General features: G+C 40.1%; 1 protein-coding gene across 4 annotated transcripts; it reads right to left on the bottom strand.

Moving 5' to 3' along the window:
* On the bottom strand, positions 1-27631 carry fmnl2b (formin-like 2b). 4 transcript variants are annotated; one of them, XM_072683710.1, is made up of 28 exons: positions 27226-27631; positions 26915-27119; positions 22546-22629; positions 20673-20753; positions 19335-19411; positions 19125-19208; positions 17879-18028; positions 17289-17397; positions 16138-16214; positions 15479-15572; positions 13966-14040; positions 13733-13843; positions 13480-13629; positions 13067-13168; positions 11622-11997; positions 11186-11362; positions 10935-10955; positions 10246-10370; positions 9823-10025; positions 8359-8593; positions 7006-7074; positions 6833-6913; positions 6598-6727; positions 5790-5953; positions 5470-5571; positions 5274-5375; positions 4580-4703; positions 1-1714 (listed from the first exon to the last, which is right to left on the bottom strand). In XM_072683710.1, exons 2-28 carry the CDS (start codon positions 27029-27031, stop codon positions 1605-1607), a joined length of 3330 nt encoding a protein of 1109 aa, XP_072539811.1. In that variant the 5' UTR covers positions 27032-27119; positions 27226-27631; the 3' UTR covers positions 1-1604. The 4 variants fall into 4 exon arrangements, with proteins under 4 accessions (XP_072539811.1, XP_072539813.1, XP_072539812.1 ...); XM_072683711.1 differs by adding an exon at positions 3266-3380 and having other exon boundaries at positions 1644-1714; positions 26915-27631; XM_072683713.1 differs by lacking the exon at positions 10935-10955 and adding an exon at positions 3266-3380 and having other exon boundaries at positions 1644-1714; positions 26915-27631.
* Between the last annotated feature and the right edge of the window lie 239 nt (positions 27632-27870).

The raw sequence follows: 27870 nt of genomic DNA on the forward strand, positions 1-27870 counted from the left end.
TCCAGTTCTGGTGTTGTTGCTTTATTTGCAGACAACCATTCCAGTTTGTTTTTAAAGAACAATGTATAAAAAAGTTATATGTGCCACTAGTGTCTGTCCAAGCTTTCGAGTGTACCGTGCAATAACAGACATTAATTGTTATGGGATAGGTGTGATGAGTAAGAGATTTTCAGCACAGAGTGACCTGGTCCACTTTCACCACTGAACTAAATAATACTGATACGACGTGACATAATAACATTAAAATGATGATGTTGGAGGGAGTGTGGGCTTGTTTCAACAATATATACAATGCCAAAGCCATGTTCTGCTTGGATTGTTTTAACAACATGAAATAACCATGTTGCATTGTACTCTGCTAAAGAAGACAGCCCCGTACTACATTGTTGTCATTATCGTTATTAATGCTGTTATTTCCTGTTTGTGACGTTTAAATCCTGGCTTTTTTGGAGGAAAATTGCTGATGTCCAGCCACATCACCCTCGTAAACCCGTTCCAGTTGACAATACAAAGGAAACACGGTCCAGTTCTGGTGTTGTTGCTTTATTTGCAGACAACCATTCCAGTTTGTTTTTAAAGAACAATGTATAAAAAAGTTATATGTGCCACTAGTGTCTGTCCAAGCTTTCGAGTGTACCGTGCAATAACAGACATTAATTGTTATGGGATAGGTGTGATGAGTAAGAGATTTTCAGCACAGAGTGACCTGGTCCACTTTCACCACTGAACTAAATAATACTGATACGACGTGACATCATAACATTAAAATGATGATGTTGGAGGGAGTGTGGGCTTGTTTCAACAATATATACAGTATCACAATGGATGGGCAATGTAAAAAATAAGGGGTTCAACTTTGTAGCAAAATATCTGTACATTTAAAAAAAACAAAAAACAAACAAAAAATTGTTCCCAATGCAATTTCCTTATTTTTCATTAATTGTTTTTTAAAAAACAAGCAACCTTTTTTTCCACTGTTCACAAACGATCACAAGAGAAGCTAAGTGGGAGAGGAAATTTGTGTTCGGAATGAGACGTACATCAAATTTTACACTGAGCTTCGTGAATCCTTTAGACCGCACCTTTTATGTGTAGTCCATAAACAGAGGGAGATTGTCCTCCATAGCACCAGTGAAGAATAGTCTTAACCATCTCCTCTTGCTCACTTACTCTCTCTTTTTCATCCAGTTCTTTTTGCATTAAAATTCAGTAGGACGATAACAGAATGTTAAAAAGCAAAGTGCATCATGGGCCTTGCCCCAAGTCTGACAGTTACAGCTGCTCAACTAGGAGTTTGAGCCACATAGCCCAGGAGTTTGGGGACCATGATTAGTTTCCAGTAAAATGAAGACACTGAGCTATTGGCATTGTACATGATCACTTTCTTTAAAAAAAAAAGTGAGCAGGAGCTAGTTAAATAATAAAAAGGTAGTCTTCTACTGAAGTCTACTAATCTGTCCTGTCAGCTGAAGGTGAACCAGATCCAAGTCCAGATCTGAACATGATTCCACCTTTTGATTGGATTTTGGAAATGGTGAGAGGCGAAGGAGACAGGAATCCCCCCCCCCCCCAAGTCTTCTCTTTTTCTGGCTCAGTAAGCTGGGCTAGCAGGTGGTGATCTCCACGCTGAGCAGCTGAAGGTGCTGTCCGTCCAAGTTCCTCCTCGCACTCCTCCTGAAGGCGTCAGCCCGACGGAAGGGATGACTACGAAGGTCTGTGTGGGCGACAGATTCACATTAAAGACTAATAACAACACAGGGGTATTTTGTAGGGATGTCCCGATCCAATCTACAAAATATCAGAGCCAATCACAGATAATTTTCAATGTTAAGAGTTAAACTGATGAGCCAATTTGTTCCAGTATGTTAAACACTGAATAAAATCATATGATTTGTAATTTTGTTCTGCTGGTGCTGGTGTCTGTAATCTATCAAACCTAGGAAAAACTATCATTATAAACACTGATATGAGCATAGCAAAAATTTCTTGTGGTTAGTCTAAACCTCTTTTAAAGTGGGAAAATGAAAACAGCCTAACAATTATGTAAAACTGAAGCGCACAGGATTACTTGTCAGTAACAGTTTTGGTGTCTTAGTAACAAAACTATGAAGTGCCTGAAAATGTGTCTTATAGTCATGTATAGTCACTGTCACACAAATACTTAGATCTCAATTTTTGCTGTTTTTTACTTTGTCAACATTTATGAATTGACCAATAGACATGTTACAAAAATGAAGTCATTTTTACATTGACTTCCACTGAAAGCTATACAAATTTAGTCCTTCTCCAGCCATTCAGTCAAATACTGCTTCTAATACTGCTTTCCTTTTCACTTAATTGATATTTGAGACTTTAGCCATAGTAAAGTTTTGCCTGATCTATTTAATCAGGTTTAACTGCATATAAAACTAAAAAACAGGTGTCTTGCACTAACACACTAGGCACAGGCTAATACTTTAACCCAGAGTTATCAAACTAGGAAATACAACAATCCAGTGTGGTTTAATAAAGTACATTATGATACAATACAATGTGATGTATCGTTATACCCCTAATACCAGCACATTCTGGAACTGGACTGGAAAAAAGGACTTTGAGTACTTAAAGCAAGTTGAAATATGAAACTAGAATAACACGGTCAGACAAAAATCTCATAGCTTTAAAATGGCAACCTTACAGTAAAAGTAAGATGTCCTAATTTTCAATGGAAGTCAACGTAAAAAGATTTTTGCAAAGAACTGCCCAAATAAATTACACCAAAACCTAAAAAACAAGAATGGAGACAGCAACAACATTCATGCCACCATTAAATTGTCTTTTAGTAGTAGAAAAAAAAAACAGTTACACTATGTACACGCTAAAATTTCTGTCAATTTTCTGCTGTCCAGCATATCTTAACTAAGATGTATTGGTCTTCTTATCTCCAGTATACTGTGTATGCACTGTGAAACCGCGTTAACCACAAAAAACAGATCAGCATATAGATTGAGATTGGGGTCAAAGAAGCTTGATCGGGACATCCCAGCTGTGGTGGTAGGGCACTTTTTTCACATGCATGTATTTTGTCATGGAGGGTGGGTGAAAATTGAAGGAGAGAGGTTGCGATTCATGCAGGAACGCCTGCATCTGAAAGCAGACTGTATGCCCTTCATTCGTTCATTCTGAACGAGTGAAAGCACATGGAGAAAATGGGAGAGATGGAAGGAGGGATGGACTGAGGGACGGCAAGGTGAGGCGAGTGAGATAGAGACAGACTTAAAGCCACCTTTCAGAGGGAGAGAATTTTGTTTAGTAATGGAAGTCCTCGGAGTGGGTGGGGTCACAGAAGAACCGCGAGCCACGTTTGGCTGAGCGCGCGGTGAAGGGGACGGTCTTCAACACTGCGGCAAGACAACAGCCAATCACAACACAGGAACACTAAAGCCTACAGGCTAGAAGCTGTAGAAAAGCAAACTGAGAGAATCTAATGTATTAAAACTAAGCGACTAACACAGTCACCGTTACAGGTAAGGATAGAGACAAACAGAGAGCAAGACAGATTCAGTTTGGCAAATCATCAGGATTCCCACATCTTTTTAAAGACAACATTACAAAACAAAATGTTTGTTTTTATGATCTTTCATTTTAAGACTAAACGTTCTAAAACATTAAAACTTAAGCAGTGAAAAAGGGTACAAGTTCAGGAACCAAAGCCCTGGGCTCCAGCTGCATATTTCCTATGAGGAAAACTAATATATATATATATATATATATATATATATATATATATATATATATATATATATATATATATATATATATATAATATTATTAATTAGGCCTGTCTGAAACATATCTAAACCTCAAATATCGTTCTCTAATAGCTGAGTGTTTGGACCCTGGCGATCACCATTGCAATGTCATTTGAAGACTCTCATAGCAGTTCCAGCCCAAAACCAAACATTAGCTGCCTGTCTCAGTTGCTTAAATTATGATCTACAAAAATGAATATTTTTGCCCAGCGTTAGAAAGCTACTAACGGGGAAAAAAAAACGAAACGTGGCTTTCATCTATGGTTTGGGTGAATAATGGGCATGCGTTGCTGCTCTGCTGTGTTTGGGGCAGAGGGATTCTCTATTAATTCTCTGCTGGCAGTGCACCCCCTTCCCAAAATGAAAACTTTTCAGATCCACACAATTCATGTGAATGGCATGTTCGTCATTCAAAACAGCAAATTTCACCAAAGAGCAATGAGGTAGAATGTATGAAGAGCCTGACATTCTCCAAAAGTGTTGAGATAGCTGTGCAGCACAAACTCTTCAATGTTATCTGTAACACTGGCGCAAGGTGGACAACAGAAACATAATTTTCTAAAGTAACAGTTTAACAAAAAAAATCTACCACAGGTTGTACCATATTGCCAATAGTTACAGAAAAGCAATGATCAATCTTAATTTTGTAATTTTTAACCATTTTACAATAATCTCAAAACCAGAACACTGAGATTTAAAAATACACGGACTCCAGGCTTTCCAGTACCGTGGGAACCCCGATTTATGTTTCATGAATCCCTCTACCTTCTAGTGTCCCATGGTCATACCTGTAATTATGTCCTCTATGGCACCGTCTTTGCCCTCGTAGACGTGCCGGCTATCCTTCCCTTGTCTCTTCCTCAGCTCAGATATCAGCTCCTGTTGCTGTCTCTTGCCCTTATGGGATGGAGACTAGTGCATGGAGAAAAGAAGAGAAAGCATCTTGAGGGAATTATGCATACCACTTTCTGATAATCATTTTTAAACAGTAAAATACACCATATGAACAAAAGTATTGTGACACCTGCTCATTCACTGTTTCTTCTTTAAAAGAGCTGAGCTGCATTAGGCTTTCTACTAGATTTAGACACACTGCTGTGAGGATTTGATTGTGCTCGGCGACAAGAGCGAGCGAGGTCAGGATGTTGGATAATAAATTCACTTCCTCCCCAACCCAAAAAGGTATTAGATCGAGCACAATTATTTCAGAGAACACATACCCTCTAGCCCACAACCATGGTGCTAATAGGTTCATGTTTATCTGTTCCAGAGAGTCCTATTCTATTGCCAGTACTTTTACTACCCCTACACGGACTAGACAAGCTGTGTGTGTGCATTTGCACATCTGTTGGGTTTAACTTAATCAGCAATGGGTTCAACTCAAATTAGAAGGGGTTCACAAACATTTGGGTATATAGTGTATGAGCTCTCTCATTCCTGCACTGTTAGAGGCTGACTGCTGTTTTTCAAAACGTGTCATACCTGCTGATCCTCCTGCTCCTCCATCAAGGCCTCCTGTTCCAGAAGCTTCTCCATCATCAGCTGTTCCTGCCTCTTTCTCTGCTCGTTCTCCTCATCTGCTTGCTGATTAAAAGATGACAGAGAAAAGGCAAAGAGCAAGTTAGACAGAACTGTAGCGCAAGAACTAAGAGAGTTCACATGGAAAGTGCTGCCTCACCCTGTAGGCTTTGACAAATCGCACAAACACCGGGAAGAAGACGGAGGGCGGCATCGTTTTGGGACTCTCCCCAAAGTACTTCACAGCATCATCAAAAGCGTCCTGTGGACACACACAGCTCAGATAAAACCATAGATAAGTAATTCCAAATAATTCAGACTGAATTAGCCATCAAAATGACTGTTTCCTGGGTCTCCACAATTCCACATTAAAACTGTAGTGGGTCTAGGCATCATTGCAGGGTTCATTATGCATGGAATTAGTGGAGATTATCCTGCATCTAATATGGTACAAAAGCATAAGTTTTGGCTTTACTGTACCTGTGCAATCCTGGCATCATCCTGCAGCTTTTTCAGCCTAGTCTCGTTGTGATGAATGAAGTCTTTGAGCAGGGAGTTGTGGCCGTGCATGCTGTACTCTCGGCGGGTCAGTTCCATACCTCTCTGCAGCTCTCTCACATCCAGGAGAACATTCTCCAGAGAAACTAAAGCATCAAGAGCCACACTGTTTATTACCACGATCCCTCAAGTTCATGCATCATATTTTTAGATAATGCTTAACTTTAACAGACGTTATTACCCATGTTTCAAATCAAAACCTTGTAATTAAAGACAAATACAATCTTTCCTTTTAGCCAATAGAAAAAAATACATTATGAAAAAATCATTCAGCATTATATGTTTTTTAAAGGTTTTTGCATGACAGCGATAATGTAGTTAATTCTGTAAAAAGTTTAATTGTGGTGCCTGTTTCTTAGATGTAGCCATTACGGTTGCACACATTTTATACACAATTAAGAATGATGATCCCACTAAAAACATTTTTACATTCTACTGGTAGTATACATAGAGTAGATTTTTTAAAACTGGGAAGTGTGTTTTGCATGGTTTAAGCCCATGGCATGGCTGCAATTAATAAGCTGGTAAAACTACATTCCACCACTCTTGCTGTGTAATGTCATTTAAACCATTACGTCATTGCAGCCCTTAACATAGTGTTTATCGTGGAAACTCACAGTCACAATGATGATAAAATGCATGTAAAACACAGTCCTTATTGAAATGATTCTGCAAGGCTTTGTTAATACAGTGACAACAAGTTATATTTATTGCTACTACAAGTACTTACCAGCAGCAGCCTTCTCCACATAATGGAGTTCATTGTAGAACATGCACACAATGGGGTATTTTTCCCTTACCACATTAGCAATGTAATGCAGTAAAGTCTGCTTTCTGTCTGTGGATTTGGTTTCAAGGAGCTGTAAATATAAAGCATGAACAAGTATAAATATATAAAGACTTTAACTGAAACTGAAGATTACACCCTTTTAAAAAAATGACGCAGCAGGTGATTACAAACTCACCAGATCTAAACTCTGAAGCTTGAAGCCATAAACAGCTCCTCTCTTACTGCTGTTCATGTAGTTCCCCAGAGCCAGAATGATCTGAGAAACACAAAAATGGTTAGGTCACAAATGCTAGATCAGAACTAGAAATGCTAGAGATTGTAAAAAAGGTGCAATACACTGCTACTCACTTCAAGGATCTTCTTTAATTTCTGGGATGATTTTATGGATACTGCAGCTGCAATGATCGCATGAAGTTGCTGATTGGGAAAAAAAGGGGGGAAAATGAAAACATTTAAAATAATTAATATCAGAATTGTGATGTACACCATAATTTGTAAACCTTCAAGACTGTGGTTATGGCCAGCAAAAACAAAAGCTCAGTCAGAGTTAATTTTTTCCAGAGTTGATACAATTGTGCTGTTCTAAATATTCAACTGATTATCATGTGATTACCTTCACAATTTGCCATGTTTTGATATGGTCTGCCAATAAAATGTAAAGTATAATTATATTTAAACAAATCAAAATGATTCATATTTCAACATGCCATGTAGAAAAAAAGAAAGATTATTTTTATGTTATATACAAAATGTATATACAAGACAACACATAAAATAAGTATGTATGTGTTAGTCAGTGTAATTATAAATAAAGTAATCAGAAAGTAAATGCATATAAATAATATATTTAATTATTATAAATGTAATTACATTTTTTTACTGAATCTGCAACATTCAGCTTTTTACTTAACTGTCTCAGCAGCAGAAGTAGAAAAAAATGCATCATGCATCATACTTTTGAAGCAGAAAGAAACACTATAGCACTGTCTGAATTTAAAAACTTCATATTTGCTGCACTACATCAAATTCATCAGAACTGATTGGTATGCTTTTTGTAATGAAACATGCAGTTGTTTTCTTTTAGGAACTGATAATTTCCCTAAAACACCAAACAAAGCATATTGATCAACATTCTAAAATAAAGTTATTCACAATAATGATAAAATATTATCACACTACTACCTCCACCAAAAAAAAAAAAAAAACAGAGATAAAGAACAGAAGATAAAACAGCTTCTGCAAATTATGTGTGGGTTGACTTTATACCACAACACTGAAAACAGCTTGCCCATTTTCTTTTTCCTACCAGTCACTTCCAAACTACTAGAGTTTTCTGTTTCCTCCTCTACTGAATAAAAGGCAAACATCACCACCTAGTGTCCTAAAGTCGCATTTTTTTTGCTACCCTGTACCATTTCACACTTATCTGTTTGCCATGTGATTCCTCAAAGTAAGAGCAATTCAGTGACATGTATTTTGCTTTGCTGTTGTCTCATTTTTATGCTAATCGAGCTATTACTCGCATCACTAGCATATTGGAGCTGAATAACCTGACATTATTGTTATTGTAAAAAAATCTATTCATCCTCTCAGCTCAACTTATGCTCCAACTATGCTCTTACTATGCTCCAACTTCTCACTCCCTCCTTCACTCTAGTCCACCCTTCTTTCTTCTGTCCATCCCTTCAAAACATTCCTCACCGGTGTAAGCATCTGTAGACTATCGCTGAAGTTGCCCATGAAAGCCATAATGGTCATTCTCTGGGGCAGCCGCTCGATCTTGCTGAAGAGCATCATGAAACGGTCCTCATCAGTGAGCTCAGCCAGGGCTCTTCTCTCCCTTTCGTACTGCCGCAGCACCTTCACCTCTCCTTCCGTGGGCATGAAGCGCATCAGACACTCCACAAAGTCCAGAGGCACCGTGCGCAAGTCAAACCTGAGGGGAGACACCCAACAAGGAGCCTATGAAGTGCATGTTTTTCTGTGTGCTTGATTAGTCCATATCTTGACTAATTCAGATTAGATCAGGTCTTCTACAGATGTAAAGAACATCATTCAAGGAAAGCTGCTGGTTCTTTTAGCAACAATGCAGAATTCCTTAAGCATCTGTATTAAGTTCTCAATTCTAAAATCTGATTGGTTGAGCCATGTTTAAACCTGATGTTTAATATTCTACATGCTCACACCTATAATGACATTATGGAGATGGAACTCCGTATTAATGCACGATGTCACTGAAACTTGTGCCGTTAATAGATGGTTATGCTGCATGGATAAGTGTGCTGACAAACTGCTCCTGCATTCATATTCAGTGTTAGGCTTTGAACTGAACTAGTTCTTCAGTGATTTGATGTACAAATTCAATATAAAAAAAAGTAATGGTTACTTGCATATCTTACCAGCTTCAATACCTCAGCTGATTGACTGAATTATAGTTTGCTTGGCAACAGTGATGTTCTCAGCAAATTACTTTGTAGAATAACAGTTTATTGTGATTTGTAAGGACAAAGGACAGAGTACAAACGACTAAGGACAAAGTATTATTTTCGTATTTCATCTTAATTTATGCTGTTGCCATTGTACCTGTATGCAACACTGTAAAATCTCTTATTGCTTTATTGTTCATGTTCAAAAGCTTCACAGATATGGTAAACTGATTACGATACTAAATAATAATTTTGCCCTCACTTTATTTATTTATTATTTATTTGTAATTTGCCCCATTTTCTACCCAATTTGCAAGGTATATTGCCCAATCTCAATTCATGTGAAATCCCCCTATGACTAGCAATGATTCAAACACTAGGAGGATGAGGATTAGTCTCCTCTGACACATGTGAAGCCAGCCATCCTTCTTTTTGAACTGTTAGCCAGCAAGCTTAAAGCAAAGTATTGCTCCCCAGCTATAATACAACAGATAACGGGTGCTCTGTGCTTTGCCATCCTAGGAGTGATGTGGCAAGGAATTGCCAATCAACCCACCCCTGAGAACGAAGCCATTTGTGCTCTCCTAGACTCTGGCTACTGACAGCAAGCAGCATGACCCGGAATTCAAACCAGCAATCCTTGGACCATGGTGGCAGCGTCTTAGTACAGTGGACCACTCTAAGCCCCCCTTTTTAAAAAATATTTTTGGGAGGCAGACTATGCGAAAGTTGTACTCACGTCTGAATTGCTTTGCAGATCTCCTCAGGACTCTTTCCTGCCTTGCGAAGGGTGATAGCCAGGTTTTTGGCCCTGTTGGCCTCCAGTAGTGACACTTTATTGGGACCTTTCTGTGGCGCCTTTTGTTTGCTCATGGTCATGTCCACTGCAGGACCCTGAGCCTTGGTCTTAAATAACTCCTCAAATTCATCCACGTTCAAATCCTGGTAAATTATATCAAAAGGAAGCACAATTGAATACACAAAAAACTCCACTGGAATATGTCTGTTCTTTTTTCTCATTTATTTAAGTTAACTGCCAAAATATGATATCATCTCATTGGCAGATGCAACATGTTGCAATTAGCACAACTACTTCAGTAAACCTGAATAATGCTGATGTGGGAGAAACTGAAAGAACTGCGTTTAGATGCCTGATGATTACCTCCAGGATCCTTTCGTCGTCAATCTCATTAAAGACAGTACCATTGATCTGATTGGGTTTCAGAGCAACCCAGTTGAAGACTGGCATCCGGAATTTGGTTTTGATTGGCTTCTTAATCTTCACAGCTGTAGGGAAAAGGGCACCAAAATTACATCCAACCAACACAGATTTCCTGCAGAGGGCATTAAAATGAATGAACAGTAGGGGTGTAACGATACACATAGTTTAAAGCTTGAAAAGTTTTTTTTTCTGATTCAGATGTTTTGTTCTGTGTGTTTAAAATTTCTTGATTGTTCAGTTCTACATTAGGCTCGAATATGGCTGTGAAACCCCACTAACAAAATAAACCCCAGAAATCTATAGTATCCATAAGTGACCTGCGGGTGGGTGTGGACATAGCATAAGACACTCCCCATCCTTCCCACTCGCTTCATTATAAGAGGATACATCCAGATGCCTAGTTTTGATCAGTGGCAGTGGTTTCTACAAAACACACACTGTTTCGAACCATGTTTTTTTGTTTTCCAGATACTGTATTGAAATCGTTACACCCCCTTAATAAACAGTGGGGGTTAAATACACTCATAAAAAAGACAAAACAAATACAAAAATGAGATGGTGAAAATAATTAATTTATGGACACAACCACTCATGACACAGCAGAGATCACCTAAACAGAGGAAACCTACAGAAGAGCTTGATTGGTCCATCTTTGAGGGCAGGAAGAAAAAGGAATAAGATAAAAGCATAAACGTTTTGAGAGTAAAATAAGCAAGTGAAAAGAAAACAATTTCTAACTAGCAGGGAAAAAATAAAATCAATTAAAATAAATTTGCAGGAGATTAGAATTAATTAAGCGGAAACAGAAATAGCACTATTTTTGACTCAAACAAACATATACATACATAGACACACAGAGAAACATTAAGCATCTACATACCCGTTAAACCAGAGTTGAATATGACTGTGGGCGTGCCACAGCCTGGAAGGGGAGGGGCTACCGGGGGAGGGGGAGGAGGCAGAGGGGTGGACATCTCTATAGCATGCCCTGGGGGTGGGGGTGGAGGGGGTGGAGGAGGAGGAGGGGGAGGTGGAGCAGCTGAGGGTCCATTAGGTACTGGACAAAAGAGCAGAAGAAATTTAAATCAGAAAACAGAATCATTAACCCACATATAGTTATCAGCATCAATAACAAAAGCTTGCTGAAGTTTATATTAAGTTATATTAATATATATTTATATTATATAAATTATATTAATAATAATTTGCAATAATTTCAATGAATTTGATTATTATTGTTAACCACATTTTGTAGACGATATGTCTTGAGCATCAAAATAACATTATTTACAATAACAAATTGATTGGTCACTCACCAGAAGAGTCTGGCATAGGAGGTGGTGGTGGAGGGGGTGGTGGTGGCGGAGGTGGCGGTGGAGGGGGTGTGGCTATCTTTCTCAGCGTTCCAGTGTGAGAAGTGCTGCTAAGGCTGTAGGAGGTGCTGGCGCACGCTCCAGCCTGAGCCATGGCATCGGGGCACGGCGACAGGGGCATGGGCTGTGGAGGAGAGGGCAGAGGAGACACTTCCCCTTCTCCGTCACCTTCTCCCCTCACTTGGATCTGCAGGCTGCCGCGCCGCTCCAGCTCATTAATCTTCTTTTCCAATTTTGTCTGCCGCTGGATAGTCTCATCCTTCTCACGTACGATGCGCCGCAGCGTGTGCACCTGTGAACTGGCATCCCGGTACACAGCCTGCATGACAAACATGCACATGAAGAACTTATACCTAATGTCGAAAGTGTTTCAAAAACAAATGTAGATTGTTCTTCTTAACCTGAGACATGCTTGACAGAAGTAAAGACAAAATTCAGACTTCCAAGATCACTACGACTGCTGATTTTAGATATGTAATGAACGTGTACATTTTTATAGATACTAGAACGTTTATAGTGTCATTGTATAGTGTAGTATAGTGTCATAGTGTATTGTTGAGGTTACTTGACAACTGACCAATAAAGTTTTAGTTTCTTTTTAGTCACGGAATTGGTGGGGTATCAGGTACCATTACTTGTTAGTAGTAATGGGTGGTGTTATTGTAAACGTAGATCACATGAGGCTCTGAGTGGCTCAGGGGTCTATTTCCCTTTCCGAGAGTTGAGAGTTCAAATGTCAAACCATGCCACTTTGCCAACAACAGCTGAATAAGAGAGCACAATTGGCCATGCGCTCTCCATGTTGGTAGGTGGCGCTTTATCCCTAATCACTCTTAAAGTGATGTTGGCTGGCACAGGCGTCTGTTAGCTAGTGCGGTAGAGCTGGGGAACCACCGTTTCCTCTGAGCGTGTCAGCTGCCCACCAATGCCCGCTTCAAAAAGAGGCAGTGGCTGGCTTCACATTTATCAAAGGGGACATGTGTTAAGCCCTTACCCTCCTAGTGTCTAGAGCATAGCTTGTGCTAGAGGGAGCTATTAATGAGTTGAGTTGGCAGTACCAAATTAGGATAAAGCCTAACCCAAAGAGACTGACCAGTGCCTTCATATTGCTGCATGTCTGCCATTTTGAAAACTAACTGCAATCAGACTGCAACTGACTACATGGCGGACCGTAATTGAGGGACGCATTAGGCATTTAGCTTAACATGCTAGCATGTTTTTTTGTATGCAACAAAGGCTATGACAAAACTTTTAGCAGACTTAGGCTGGGAAAACTGCTTCTTTAAAAGTATCAGGTGATAGTGATTTTGGTTCTGAGAAACTGACCAAGCCCAAGCCTAATTTCACTTGTTTTGACCATCTTTTAGAAACCCATGTTGCCCCCTCACCCGCACGGAGTCCAGCTCCTTGTTCTTCTGCATTAGCTGCTTCTCCAGCTCCACAATCTTAGACATGGCCTCGTTCTCTGTGTCTAGCAGCTTATCCGTCAGCTGGCAAGAAATAGAAAGCAGATGGCAATAACAGGGTTAGTTCTAGAACAATCCAAGTCTATTCTCAAAGCTGTCCTTTAGAGATTAAAAAAAAAACACACAAATTAATGTTACATCATTGTAATGATCTGTTCATGCTATTTAATGGCTGCTTCCAGTCAAGAGTTTTCATCTGGCACTGAAGCAGATGTGGCACTTATGCAACTAATGGAGGACCTGATTATTAAAGCAATGCATTTGGCATCTTGGTAGCCATCAGAGAATATGTTGATCCACAGAAAGTCTGCTAAGAAGAAGTCAGTATTCCATACATGTGAAAGGTTCTCCTCAAGCTCCTCCACGCGTTCCAGCGCTGCATTTTTGGTTTCGGCATCCTCCAAGAGTGTGCCAACATCAAATAAGTTATCCAGGTATGCCTGGATTTGCACCTGTAGCTTATCACTCTCTGTGTGCTTCAGTCTCTACAAATACACATTCATATATACACATTCAGAATATATATGCATGTTTTTAGAAAAAACAAATTCCTTTACTGTAGAATCATTGAGAAGGACAGAGGCTTACCTCCAGGTACTCATCCAGTGAAAGTTTGGTAAAATCGTACTGAAGATGAACTCTGAAATTCATGTCTTCTACGGAGTGCACCACAATGTTAATGAACTGCATACAAGCAACCTACGATAAGAGAATCACAGACAAACAGCAATGTAAGTCCTTCAGTGCTGCAAATGCACTCAGGAAGCAACAACTCTAGAATGAAAAGCACTTAGGATGAGTGCATTCTCATATTAACCCACCATGAAATCAATATTGTTGTCCTCATTTTTAAAGTATTCCATTAGTTTCTCAAACCTCTGGGTCTCTGAGCAGACCTGGAAGAGAAGACGAAAGCCAAAATGATTAAGGCACCAAAAATTAACCTACATGTTTGAAAAGCTTACTTATTGTATATATACACACACACTTGCACAATATTATGACGAAAAGTAAAAAACAGGCAACTATGATCAAAAACACATCTGGAAATCACTGCATTAGACAACAGTTTTCCCTTGATCCAATACATAGTCAATTACCCAAGACATGTTTGGTGTCTGACGGTGCATGACGAGGCTAATGTAGTTAACCAGTAATACATCACCAAATAACACCACACAAACTGCATGTTTAACCCTTCAAACTGATGCAAAAACAACCACCCTCCTATCTGGGTTGATACTGGTTTAAGATCAGCAGTGTTGACTTTGTGTCCCTGCTGCCTGTTTTCCAGACTGACTCCACTGCTATGGAGCCATCTGCATGATCCATTCACCCTCCGGCCAAGCCAGAAAGCCTCACCAGCATGCTCCACTTATGCCCCCTGATAAGATTGGTCCCTACATAGACTCTTATTAAAACCATTCCTGCTAACATAACTAATCATACAGAGTTCTTAATATGTTTATAACACAGCAGTAATAAATCTAATCTTCATTCCCCCTGTCAGAACGTCTAATAATGCCTGGTTTGTAATAGTTCAATCTAAGCACTTGTGTAGTATTAGACCCACTTCTATTTCTTTATTTGTTTTTTATTACGGTCTCTCTGTTATTTATTTCTTTATTTCATGCTTTTGTTGTGTGATTTATTTTGCTATCCGGTGTCGACAAGAGGAGGATGGGTTCGCTGTCTGAGTCTTCCTCTCGCCTTGGGGAAGCTTTTCCTTCTCGCTGTCACCATTTGCTTCATCACTTGGGGCTCAGATCCGAATCTCAGAAAAGCCATTTTGTGACAATGTCTGTTGTTAAAAGCCCTATAAATAAACTTGAATTTGATCATTTATTCATAATTAGCTACTTACAACGAGGAAGGAAAATTGTATTTGTATTTGTCAGAATATAAAAACACATCATATGCATAAAACCTTTGAGCAAACAGAACAGGGGGATCTGACTTTGTCTAGTGAGCCAATTCAAAGAATATGGAGCAACTTCTAATACAATCTGATTCACTTGAGTGGCACACCTTGAATTTGTAGCTTAAACTTGCAGTGTGATTCATAGGGTTAAAGCAGCATGAAGGGTCATAGCAAAGTATTGTGGAAAGCACCAGTTCTACAGTCTGATCTACTTTACTATCTGCCAGTGTAGATATGCACAACTGTCTGGAGGCAGATTTCACCACTGATGACAAATGTAATAACAAATGTGGATTTGAGATGACTTAATTGATTGACTATATTTGGCATAATGGGGAAACTGTGAATGTGGTTAAGGAACTATTTTTTAAAAGCAGATTATTATAACTGTAAATGATAAGTCAATAATGTACCTCTTTGAAATGATCGAAGGCAGCTAGGATGATCTCGTGCCCTCCTCTTACCAAACACACGGCAGCCAGCAGCTCTAGCACCAATGCTTTGGTCCTGTTCAGCACACAGACATGACCAAAACAAACAACAGACAATGAGCTTTCAACAGCACTCATGTTACTCAGGAGTTGATGATCAGAGAACACACCATGCAGGTGGAGATTCTGTGTAACACACTAAGCTTGACCAATCAATCAGTAAGTCCAACATCCTTTTGGATTCTGGATGAGTGGTGCTGTCCCACCCACAGTGGAAATCATTCATAAAGGGTTTCTGCATCAGTAGCCACCCTTCATCACAGGTATTCTACCCTAATGGTCCGGTGAGCAGGTTCGGGTTACGAGAAGCAGTCAGTCACCAACTTAATCAGTGTACTTGACAATAATCGCCCATTCAGTGCTCCCACCACATTATGGGGAGAGCCCATCATTGAATCCTTTGATCAATTGTTATAGCTGAAAGCTCACTTATCAGCTGAGTGCAAGTCAATCACTGTGACCAGAAACGAGTCGTCCAGACAATGGTGAAGTTTTGTCACATGCTAATAGGCCCAGAAGGGCAGCAAAAGTGCGTGAGTGAGAACAGAAGGGTGCATGTGGTAGAAGAGGGGGTCAGTTACCTTGGATTCTTGTTGTTGAGACTCAGGGCAATTTCATTCACAGCATGCGGATGTGACATTACCATGTTGAAGCCGTACTATATGCCAAAAGTGTGAGAAAGAGAAAGAGCAGATAGGGTTAAAAGCAAGATGTTAAAGTCAGCTGTTGGCTCATCGTGTTAGGCCAAGGGTCTTCATTCCTCATTACTCACAGTGGTATTTAGGTAGCGAAGAAAAGAAAAATAATTCCTGTGTGTGTGTATACATACATATATACACACACACACATATACACACACACACACACACACACACACACACACACAAAAGCCATGTATCTGGACATCTGGGCAGTGTTTAATAGTAAAACACTAATATTAAAAAAAAATAAAATAACATTCATACAAGAAATGGTGGTTTTACATCACTCTGTTCATTAAAACATCTCCAAAGCTCTCTGTTGGAGTCTATATGACTTATATGCAACACTCGGTTTGGTAAACCAGTGTTTAATGATTTTCAAAGAAATCCACAAAAGGGCTGAAGACGACCAGCAGTCCAGTTCATCACAATCAAGTCAAGCCCTATGCTTAGTTACCTAAAACATCTGCACAGTACTGTATATACTGCATATGTACACTACTCAAACAGTTAGCGTAAAACAATATTTCTGTGTAATACAATAATAATAATAATCATATCTGCTGTTAGTAAAGATTAGCTGTGTTAGAAACTGCCATTGCAAATATCTGAAAATCGGGTCAGTAAAATTTGCTTTCCTGCTCCGTTTATACAATTTAAAATTATATTAATCACCAATGCAGTAGTGCAATTTTGCATAACAGTTTTGCATTACCAATGGTGAATTATAACTGTTCCACACTTAGTATAGTAACACTCTGCTTAGACACAAGATAATTACAGACACTCATTTAATCAATGTTCACTTTCCCCTTCTGTGTGTGTGTTTATTACTGAGAACATAAAGATAAGACATTTTGTAAAAGCCATGCATGGATTCCATTGGTATTACTGTAGTTGTACTGACAGGCTGCGCTTGAGTAACAGTAAAGTAAGGATGACAGAAGCGGAGTGATACTGCTTTCCCAATTTAGACTTTTTCTGCCAAATGGCTCAAAGTCTAAGGTGGTGTTACTCTTTACTCTACATACCTGGTAGTTCATGATGGCTCGGAGACACATGATGCAGACATGCACATCATCCTTCTTACACACCAAACGAGAGTTTTTCAGGGTCCTGCGGCTGGGTAGGGTGTTGGACCTGGGAAAACATTATAGAATCAAGACTGATCTGCCCAGCCAAAATTATAATACTGCTACTAACTTGGATAATAGACAGAAATCTGAATGACTATTGTTAAATGGAAACTTGAGAGATAGCACTTTACATATCAGTAATAGCTGGGTAATGATATGGCACTCTAATGGTAGCGCTGGGTTTTCTAGTTGTTACAAAACAACATCAGTAACTGGAGAGCAAATCAGTAATCTGTAATAAAATGGTTAAGGAACAGTAGCAACCTGAACTTTATTAATTGCATATTAATTTTCTAGTTGATGATAAACAGTTAATAAATCCAAGCTGGTAATGACATTTAAGCTTTGATCGGATTACCACTGAGAATGCTAATTTTCACTAGCACCCCCAGGGGATCTGTAATGTCATTTTGTATCATTTAGTAACAACTAGGACATGTGGAAGTTGGCCTGTGTGATGTGTTGGTCTGTGTTGGTTTGTTTACCTTAAGGAGTGGCGTGTGGAGCGTGGAATGCTGCTGCTGCTGACCGGCGAGGGCAGATTACTGTCACCATGGAGATCCTCTATAGATCTGCTCCAGGGAGTCTCCACAGACGCCCCTTCACTAGTGCTCTCTGTAACATCACCATCAAAGCTAAGAGAGAGAGAGAGAAAAAAAAAAAAGAGTTAGTATGTATATGTAATTACAAAACTTAACAGGGTGCCAAAACAAGCTTCTAAAAAGCTAGCCAAGACGCCTGATTTGGGGGCATAATTTCTTTGCTTCTTTCCATTTTTAAAGTCTGGGGCTCTTTTACAATAAAACACGTTAAAAAAAGGGCAGCAGTATTGTAGCAGTATGAAATATTTTTAAATGTCCACACATATGTGTCAACAGTACATTAAATGTATTCCATAATGTAGAACATTTTAAGGAAATAGCTTTGCATAAAATTTAATTAACCTTGATTCATCAACGACCCCAGATGCAGACGATCAGCCAAGACATATCTGGTATCCGAGGTTTATTTTTTTAGTTTACAACAGGAAATACCAGGCTAACGTTGCTAACAAACCCTGAAAGATTGGTCACCAATCTCATCTTTGTAAATACACTCTTGACCCACTTAAAATGCAAGATGTTTACTTATTTCACCCAGGCATATCTATTTGGTTTGGAACATTTAGTTTAGATTACTTACTTTGTCTATAAAAACTAAAATAAACTCCTCTGAACAGCTGAATGACGAGGAAGTCAATTGAACTACTCTTGTTTGACATCTGACAGATTTATTTTTTAGAAGCTAATAAATTAAGATTTGAGTATGCCTTTTTAAAAATGATATTATCTTGTCTTTTCAACTGTAAATGGGGTAAAGTGACCAATCATGGTAAAAATGTTTTTCCCCCCCTATACCTTTTTTTTAAGTTAGCAATCCCTTTAGCCAAACAGTTCTGCTAGCCATTCTATACAGAAAACAGAAATTGTCTTTCCAGTCAGTTCTCAATATACATGTTAGTGTATGCTTTTTAAATCTCCATAAATAAACCTGACTGCTCTTGTTAAGCATTATAAACATTTTCAAGGCAGCTTCCAGACTGGGGGCTTGAAGGTGTATTTATTATTCCTATAGTCAAAGAACTGTGACTATTTAATCATAGTCTGGAGCTCTGTTCTTTAATGGAATCAGTGTAGTCTGCGACAGGGAGACCGAGGTTGACAAGGAAAGGGATGGAGCATCTCTACTTACGTAACAGCGTATTGTGCAAAAGACAGGTATTCCACCAGCACGTCCAACCCTTGGTTCTCTTCATTCAGAAACTCTCTTACCCACCTGAGAGCACACCACAATCACTCAACAAATGCCAGCTCAAAAAACATCTCATTAGGCCTAAAACAATGCTTGAGTCACCTTCCAAACTCATGCTGATCAACTGATTGCAGTGAACCAACAACTTACCCGATATGATTGGTTCTAAGCGAAATTTCCAGCTCACGGAGCACTTGTGTGGATTCCTGGACTCTCCTCCTGAATTTCTGTAAGAAAAGCACCCACCTCAAAATATTAATAAAAACATCAGACACCACTTATGAAACTTTGCTGAGACTTTGTAATCCCAAAAACATTTGCTAATGTGGTTTCTAGCATTATGCCACACTGTTATTGACAAAGTACAAAAGTACAGTACAAATTGAGTGTTTGAAGGTGGCTGCTGCCAATTGTTTTTACCAACAAAATTTTTGTTCATTCAGAAGCCAAACACATGGTTGGCGGATCTTCTTCTTAATTTTTGATTCTATCTGTGACAGTAAGAGTACGAGATTGGTCTTGCCTCCATTTCTGCCGCACGCTAAATGAACTGAATAATGCAGGAGACACGTGTCTTTCTGGAGCTCTGTGCTGGGGACTGCGCTGTGCTTCTCAATAACATGTGTGCCAAGCATGCACACAGTCACACAGGTCTCTTGACACGTAAGCACATGCAATGCACAATGTTTCACCGCAAACTCTGTGTCTCTCTGTGTTTCTCTCAGCTTTCAGCTTCTTTATTATACACTATATGGCCAAAAGTATTGGGACACCTGTTCATTCTTTGTTTCTTCTAAAATCAAGGGAATTAAAATAGCTTTTGACGAAGTAACTGTCTCAGGGAAGGCTTTCTACTAGATTTTGGAGCACTGCTGTGAGGATTAGATTGCATTCAACGATGAGCGTTAGTTCCACTGCTCAACAGCTCAATGCGGTTGGGCTTTATAACCCTCTAGCCCACACCTGGCATTAAACATGTTCATGTTTATATCAATATTTTTTTAGGGATGCACCGATCCGATACTAGGATCGAAAATCGGTTCCAATACTAACAAAATTAGCTGGATCGGGTATCGGATAATTAATTTGATCCAAAGAACCGATCTATACATGGAACCCAGTTGTCGCACTGTCAGTATTCTAGGCTTCATAAACCAGGATCAGAGTAACCTACAGACATCATACACATATCATATAAAACAGCAAGACCCCCCATCTGTCAGCAAGTAACCCAGCTTGTCTTCCATATAAGGAAAACGGAGAAGGGAGGAGCTGCTAGTACCATAAACAGAAAATATGTTTTTATAGCAAAAAGTACAAATCTGTCCCAATGTACTTAATAAACTTAAAACATTAATTAACAGCTAGCTTTCAAGAAGTGCAGCTCACTTTTCAAAATCATCATAATCTGTTCAGAGCATCCATTTGCTTAGGAACACTGGAGCTTCTACAGTTTGTAACTACAGTAAGAAAAGAGGTAAAACACACCTTTCTTGTGACGGCTGGGTCCAGGAATCCTCTCAGCTTCTGGAGATATGTGTGGGGAGGGTTCTTCACCTGGAATCGTTCCTGTTTATTTATGTACATACAGACACACAAACAGACAACTTGTCAATAAAATGTATAACAAACAAACCAAATATGTGCTAAATGCAACACACCTAAATTAAGCAAATTACATAAGCCCCTGCAAATTTAATGACCCCCCACTGATGCACCTCCTGTCCTGCTACATTACTCAGCCAAATGCTTTGCAAGAAGCCACAGTTGCACCCCATCACCCCTGAACTCCCACTCCCACCCTGCACGCTTCTTGAGAGAAACATCATCATTCATTATTCATACCTCATTCGTTCAGGCACCTCAACAGACACATCCACCAAAGTCAGCCATGCTCCCCCTGGCTTACGTCAGCGTAACCATGGCGACATGCCATGGTGGATGCAGCGAGTGTGTATTAATAAGAAATCTATGTTCGCTCAGTAGTGGGAGTTGAAATCAGCATGTGATGTGTGTGTGTGTGTGTGTGTGTGTGTGTGTGTTTGGGGGGGGGGGGCACAGTAAACCATTAGATAGCTAATACAGTTGCTTAACTCTACACTTACGACACAGTTATTAAACTTTACTATTTGGTCATTATTAAGGCATGTAGTATGAAGGAGTGTGCACAACCCAAACACCCAAACACACACTTGGGAGATTTCAGAGTTAGTTAACCCCTTAAAACCCAGGCTTATTATTCAGTCATAAGTCTCATCCTATTAGTAATTCACTAACATAAATAATTTAGTAACTATTATAAAATGAACTCAATTTAATATTTACAGCCTTAAGGGTTCAACACAATTAAAAAATATTAAGGGTGTAACAATGAGTGTTTTCACCCTGACGGTCACAATGTGGAAGTTGTGGTTCGGTGCATGTAGTCATTTTGGGGAAATTTCAGAATTGAGAGCTCCACCTGGAAACCTTAAGCTGTTAGCAAGTTGGCAATTTGCCATGCTAAGCTTAGCTTGGTGAGTGCAAATGACCCTCAGGGGCTAGAGGACCCGTCTGCTTCTGTCAAATCAGCTATTTTCCCCATAACTTTTCTTTGGGAGGTTTGGGCTTAAGCTTTGAATGTATAAATATAGCCTCTCCTCCTCAGCCAAGCAGTTTGTTTGTTTATATTTTCTCATTTCATTGTATGCGTGTTACTCTATAGTGTATGTTGTGGTGATTTACATTATCTTAAAAAGGACCATTTAAAATCTATACAATTAAAAAAATTAAAATGAGAAACTGGTGTTTACATTAAGCAAAACAAACCACATTAAAGAAAGTCAGATTCGCTCTAAACAAGGCAAGCATAAATACAGCCTGGGAGGAACCAAGAAAAAATATATGTCTGGACGACAAGGAACGACTGAATTTAGAAGGTACAAGTATTACATAACGCTTCTTTAAAATGGTCCTGCTTTTATCTTTAATCTTATAGAAGTAGCTAAAAGTAAGCTACAGTTCCAAAACTACTCAACCGCCCGACTATCCCACAGGAAGAAGTGCATATTCATCATCATGACATCAGTGTGAGTATGCATCATTTAAGCCTTGTAACCTTTGTAACAGGATTTGATCAGTTCGACTCCTTTGCTCCTCCTGATACACATTTCAGCATTTCCTCTGAAATTAGATTGTCAGATCCCAGATACCAGTACTCATCGATACAGATATGCCTTTTTTGGGAAGTATGGCTTTATGATCCGAAGTGGTTTGGACTCCATAGTCTATTATTGCCGGCCTATCACATGCCAAATCAGTTCTACAGAACTTGACTGACAGACCTTAGTGATTCTGCAGAGATGTTGCCTCATTCACTCACCTGGTCACAGATTAGCTCCCACTTCTTCTCATTGTCGTACTGCCGCAGAATCCTCACCTTATCAGGCGGAAGGTTCATGGAGTTCTGAGAGACACACAGACAGCCATGTATTAGTTTATTTACTTACTATTGTTATTTTAAAAATGCAAAAATAAATAAATAAATAAATAAATAAATAAATAATCACATCCACTTGAATATAACTTGAAATAGATCATGGTAGTTTGACCTCTAGAGATCTGTATGTGGGTGTAATGTCTACAGTTCCTACTTTCTGACAGTAACAATTTCAGACTGACTGACCTTTTGCAATTCGCTGAAACCAGAACTGCCTTTAAAAATAAAGGCGGGTGTAGCGGTACACAAAACTCAAGATTTGATTTGATATGATTTTTTTAAAAACCCAGCAGTTCCGTGTTTGTTATAGCTTGAAATCTGACACTAGCTGACAAGCTGTCAGTGCTTGTACTGGAGTTTATAAAGTAAACACACTGGCTAGACATTAGCTAAAGTATGATTTTGATTCATCAATTACTTGGCAAAAGAAATGGCACTGCTTTTAGTTGGCCTATGACAAAACATTATTTCCTTTTTTTGCAAGTCACTTTTTCAGACAAAGCATCTCACCGTATAAACCATATTTACAAAAAAATGGACTTATCAAGAACAGATCTACACTATTGCTCATGACAAATGCTGTGAACGGTGTTAACAAAAAAGTTTACAAAAATATCTTACATGAACAACTCAAATTATTTTCCTCTAAAGATAAAACAAAGATAAGATCAATAGTTTGTGTGGTTTCTGACATCATGCAATCAATTATGACAATACCTGAATTCCTAAAGCAGCTCATCACCCCAGCTAACCCCACCTAAAACAAAGTTGTTGTGTGATCAACTGCAGCATTAGCAGCCCTGAGAACTGGTAAGTTTTGCTGCATTAGACAAAAATGCTGCTTATCCCCTTAGCCAGCAGTGTTTAACGTATTTGCTAAACTAAAACAGAGCATTAAGCTGACAATCACATGCTATTTTCAACTCTTTACCACAATTTAACATGTTTCTACAGCTACTCCCTGTGCTGACGTCACTTTGAGTGTTTCTATAGATGCTCACAGAGAACAGTCATGCTTACGCACCGTGCTCATGATGAACTCTTTCAGTAATGTCATGTAAATGGGACACCCAAACGTTATAAGGCAAATTAATCAACAACATGATTCACTGTCAACAGTTTAGCTGTTGTTGCTTTAGCTAATCTAATAGATGATACAACGTTCTTGTAAATAAAACAGCTTTGCTTTGTGGAAGAGAATGATTGAGAGAGAGAAAGACAAAACTGCTGGCAACGTTCAGCAGCATGATGTAATTTAAGATCCTTGATCAAACGAGCATAATAGAGCTTAGTGGCAGTAATGGCCAGTAATTTAACTTCTTAACGTGGTAGAACATTGCGGGCAGACACATTATGGGCAGAATAGGCTGATTGAGGAAAACTATGAACACCACATAGATAATACATATGCAAAACAGCTCTAGACATGTAGCAGAAAATATAGAAGAAAACTTGGGTTTTGTCAATCATTTCATATAACTAATAATAATAATAAATATTTTTTAGCCCATGGTTACGAAGCCCATGTTTGAGGTTTGAGATCTTTTTCCACTGCATCCCTGCTTGTATTCTTATATAACTGGTAACATGGTATCCTACTGCATATAGCTAACATGCATGCACACTTCGGACATTTTCAAGTTTGATAAGACTTTATTTACATTTCCAAATTCCATTCAAATGCTTTACAACCCCAACATTAACAACTGCGAGTTATAATTTATAACTGATTCATTAAATGCCCAGTCGTTTGATCATGGGTGTGTGCATGACAAGCCTCCATAAAGCATTACCCACTTTAGTCCGACAGGACACACTCAGATCACTGGCAGGGGTTTCCACGACACATGAAAAATGAGACCCCCTTGGAAGACAACAAGGGGGTACTGGCATTAGTTTTAAATTTCATTTGTATTGAAAAAATGTTAAATCTTTACATAAAGACGTTTTCATAGAACAAGAAGTTTTGCAGAAAAAGATATGCCATAGAAAGAACACCTTTGCTTGAAGTGTTTGGATAAAATAGAGATTCCTGAAGTTTCCTAAATACAAAGGTTTAACATTGATTCAAGTTTTTTTTCTAAAGCCACATGCTAAAAATAGCTGTAAAGTTAAATTGGACAATCTGATATTTGCCTCAAATAATGTACTGTTGGGGGAGGGGGGGTCATAGATGTTTTGAATGTGTTCATTTAATAGAAAAAGTAAAAAAGATAGGAAACTGGTTCTTCTCCAACTTATTCCAGTAAACTTGACGTATCACAAGTTGTGATGTATGGTGTATGACCCCTAGTTCTGCTCCTGGCATATACCTGTCCCACAAACATGATGCCTGATGCAAATAACCAGAAAATTACCAAGATGTTACAGAGCTGATATCGGTGTGTGAGAGCAAGAAAACCACTGTTTAGAATTTTTTTTAAAAGTGTAGGCCTGTTAAAACTGCCCTCACAGTAACATAATAATGAATACGGCTGCCAGACAAGGCCATATTGTTTTTCTTACTGAGTGTGTCGCCTGTTGCCTGCTGTTAATGCTAACGCTGATGTGAACATCTGGGCTATGACCTTTCAATCCAGGCTATCTGTGGTCACTGGCGAAAACACACAAATACTTCATTCCATAAGAATCGGCCATTCAAATCCTTTACAAGTTCCATTACTCAGCCGCCTTCAGTGAGCTATTCACGCTCGAATAGTGCTTTGGTCTAGGTGGGTACTTTTAGTACCGGAAACACATACGTAGGTCCCTTAGCATTCGACAGATGTGTTACCTTCTAATGAAGGTCATGTTAGGAACAGTTTGCAGAGCAGTGCACAGACCATGTGTGCACACTTCAAAGATCATGACTATGGATCGGAAGTCAGCCCATGCGTAGGGGTTACACAATTTTACGCCTTGACAGAAGGCAGACGTACAGTAATTTGCCTCCAGACGTCCACCTACAGAGTGCACCACAGTGCTTTCTCCACTTCACTGCTATACACTTCCTCAGCCTAAGAGTCACATATATCGGTGGGTTCCAAGCGTAATTACAGTGGCATTTAACCTCCTTTGGGAACGAAAGGCAGGCAGGGGGGCTCAAGGATCGCTGATGGATTAATCAGCACAAACGGAGGAGTGATGCTTCAGATTCTGAAGGGAAGAGACTGGGGGACTCAGACTGCGCAGTCAGTCCTATTGGGTCAGAATTTGTGATGCAAATCGGTGACAACCAGGCAGCAAAAAAGCATTTGCATTCCCTCCATTTTCTCTGTCTCCCCTCTCCTCACATCCACACACACCAACCGATACACTTCAACACACGCACAAACAAAATAGATGCACTGATTTTTGCATTTTGTAAGATCAAACCTTCATCTGCTTTTTGGCTGCAGTTCCCTTCCCTTCCCTTCTGAAGGAACGGGGCGATCTTAGATGTTGACACACGTCCAAAAGAAAGATCAGTGGTCACACATTAATTTAGGAGACTCTAGAAACCCTTTCAGCTTTCTATGAGGACAGGGGTGTTGAACCTTGTTGACCAACAGCAAACTCCTACATACAATCACCCAGTCATTCAAGAATGAGACCCGTCTCTATTTTGCCCCAGAGTATTTCCAAGTGAGATGCCAAGCTGAAGGGGCTTCACAGCTCATTCATATCATACGAGACTAAAGTAACATTCAAAGTGTGTGATAGCCTGGTTTCTAACATACAGTATGTTTACATCTACACACACACACACACGCCCACCAGCTTGAATTTGCAGTAGTGGCTTATTAATCAGCACACTGACTGCACTGTCCAGACCGTGGCAAGCGTTCAAGACTGCATGTCAAAGACGGAGCCCTAAAAACAAAAGACCTCCACAGGCGAGCGAGCGAGCAACACTGGCCTAGGCGATGCTAAGAGGCTGGATTACCATACGAGGGACTCCTCACCGACACACCGCAACCAAATCCAACCGAATTTACACACATCCCATAAACCACTGCCACTGCAAAAAGCTAAAGGGGGCATAATATCCACTAAAGTAGCCCGCTTGCAGCTGATTAGCCGCTATCACACAGGCGCAAAGCTTCAAAGCGAGAGCACCCAGCAGCCTCCACACAATGGACGTGTGTGTGAGTGTTTGTGCGCGCGTGCGTGCGCGCGTGCGTGTGCTAGCAGCTTGCAGGCAATCCGCTACCTACAAAAACACGACCCCTGCTATTCCCACGCAGGTCCCCCTTTTACCAAAAAACACTTGAGTTACATCGTCAGACATTACCAAAGCGATGGAGAACCTCTCCTCCAGCTCGGCCGGGTCCGGCATGGGCAGTTTGGGGGGCTTGCTCCTCGCCCTGAAGTCCGTGAGCTGGGCATCCATGCTCTCCGCGTTTCCCATGGTTTCTTTTTGTTATTGTCGTCCGTGTGGTAACGGACGGCTCCTCGACCGTTTCTTTTTAAACGTTGGCTCCGCGCGCGAGGTCCCTCTGAGGAAAACGAGGAGACAGAGAAGACGACGATTTCACGATAGCCCTTAAAGATGCGCCGCAGAAGGGATAAAACCACGCCGAGCGCCACAATAAGCGTGCCTACATCCTTAATCCGTGGCGTTTCGTCGTCGTCGTCGAGCTCCCGGTTCCGTCCGCCGCTGCTGCCGCTAGTTAGCGCAGAGCATCTCCTCCAGTCAGTCAGTCAGCGTGGGAGGGAAGCTTTGTCCGTCTCCAGCAGCTCGGCTAACGGCTCCCTGCGCGTGAGCGGCTCGCGGACGGGCATGGCTCGCTTCGGTGTGCGGAGAGCGAGCTGGCTAGTTAATCCGCGGTGTGTGTGTATGTGTGTGTCTGTGGAGAACAGACGGAGGCTCGGCCGAACGTACACTGTCCTGCCACCCCCCTCTCTCGCTCGCTCGCTGTATCTCTCCCTCCCTCTCACACACACCAAACCATTCAGACAGACACAATGAAGGCTTTGAGCATCGAGCCCCTGCTGGGGCGTGCCAAAAAGCCGAGAGCCGGCGGTGGGTGGGAGAGAGAAGGGGGGGGGGGGGGGTTGCAATGTTTTGTTCCGTTGCATGCCGGTAAATGCAGTTCAGAGAAGTCAGGCTAACCTCTTTAGTTTCTACAGCGCTGTAGGGTCATTATTCTGTGCATGCAGGGCTTCGGTCTATAAGCATATTACCTAGGCATGGTCACATCGTCCAGGGGCCAGAGTCTGGCTATTGTATGATCTGTATTATTCATA

This window comes from Salminus brasiliensis, chromosome 7 (assembly GCF_030463535.1).
Source record: "Salminus brasiliensis chromosome 7, fSalBra1.hap2, whole genome shotgun sequence".
Classification (NCBI taxonomy): domain Eukaryota; kingdom Metazoa; phylum Chordata; class Actinopteri; order Characiformes; family Bryconidae; genus Salminus; species Salminus brasiliensis.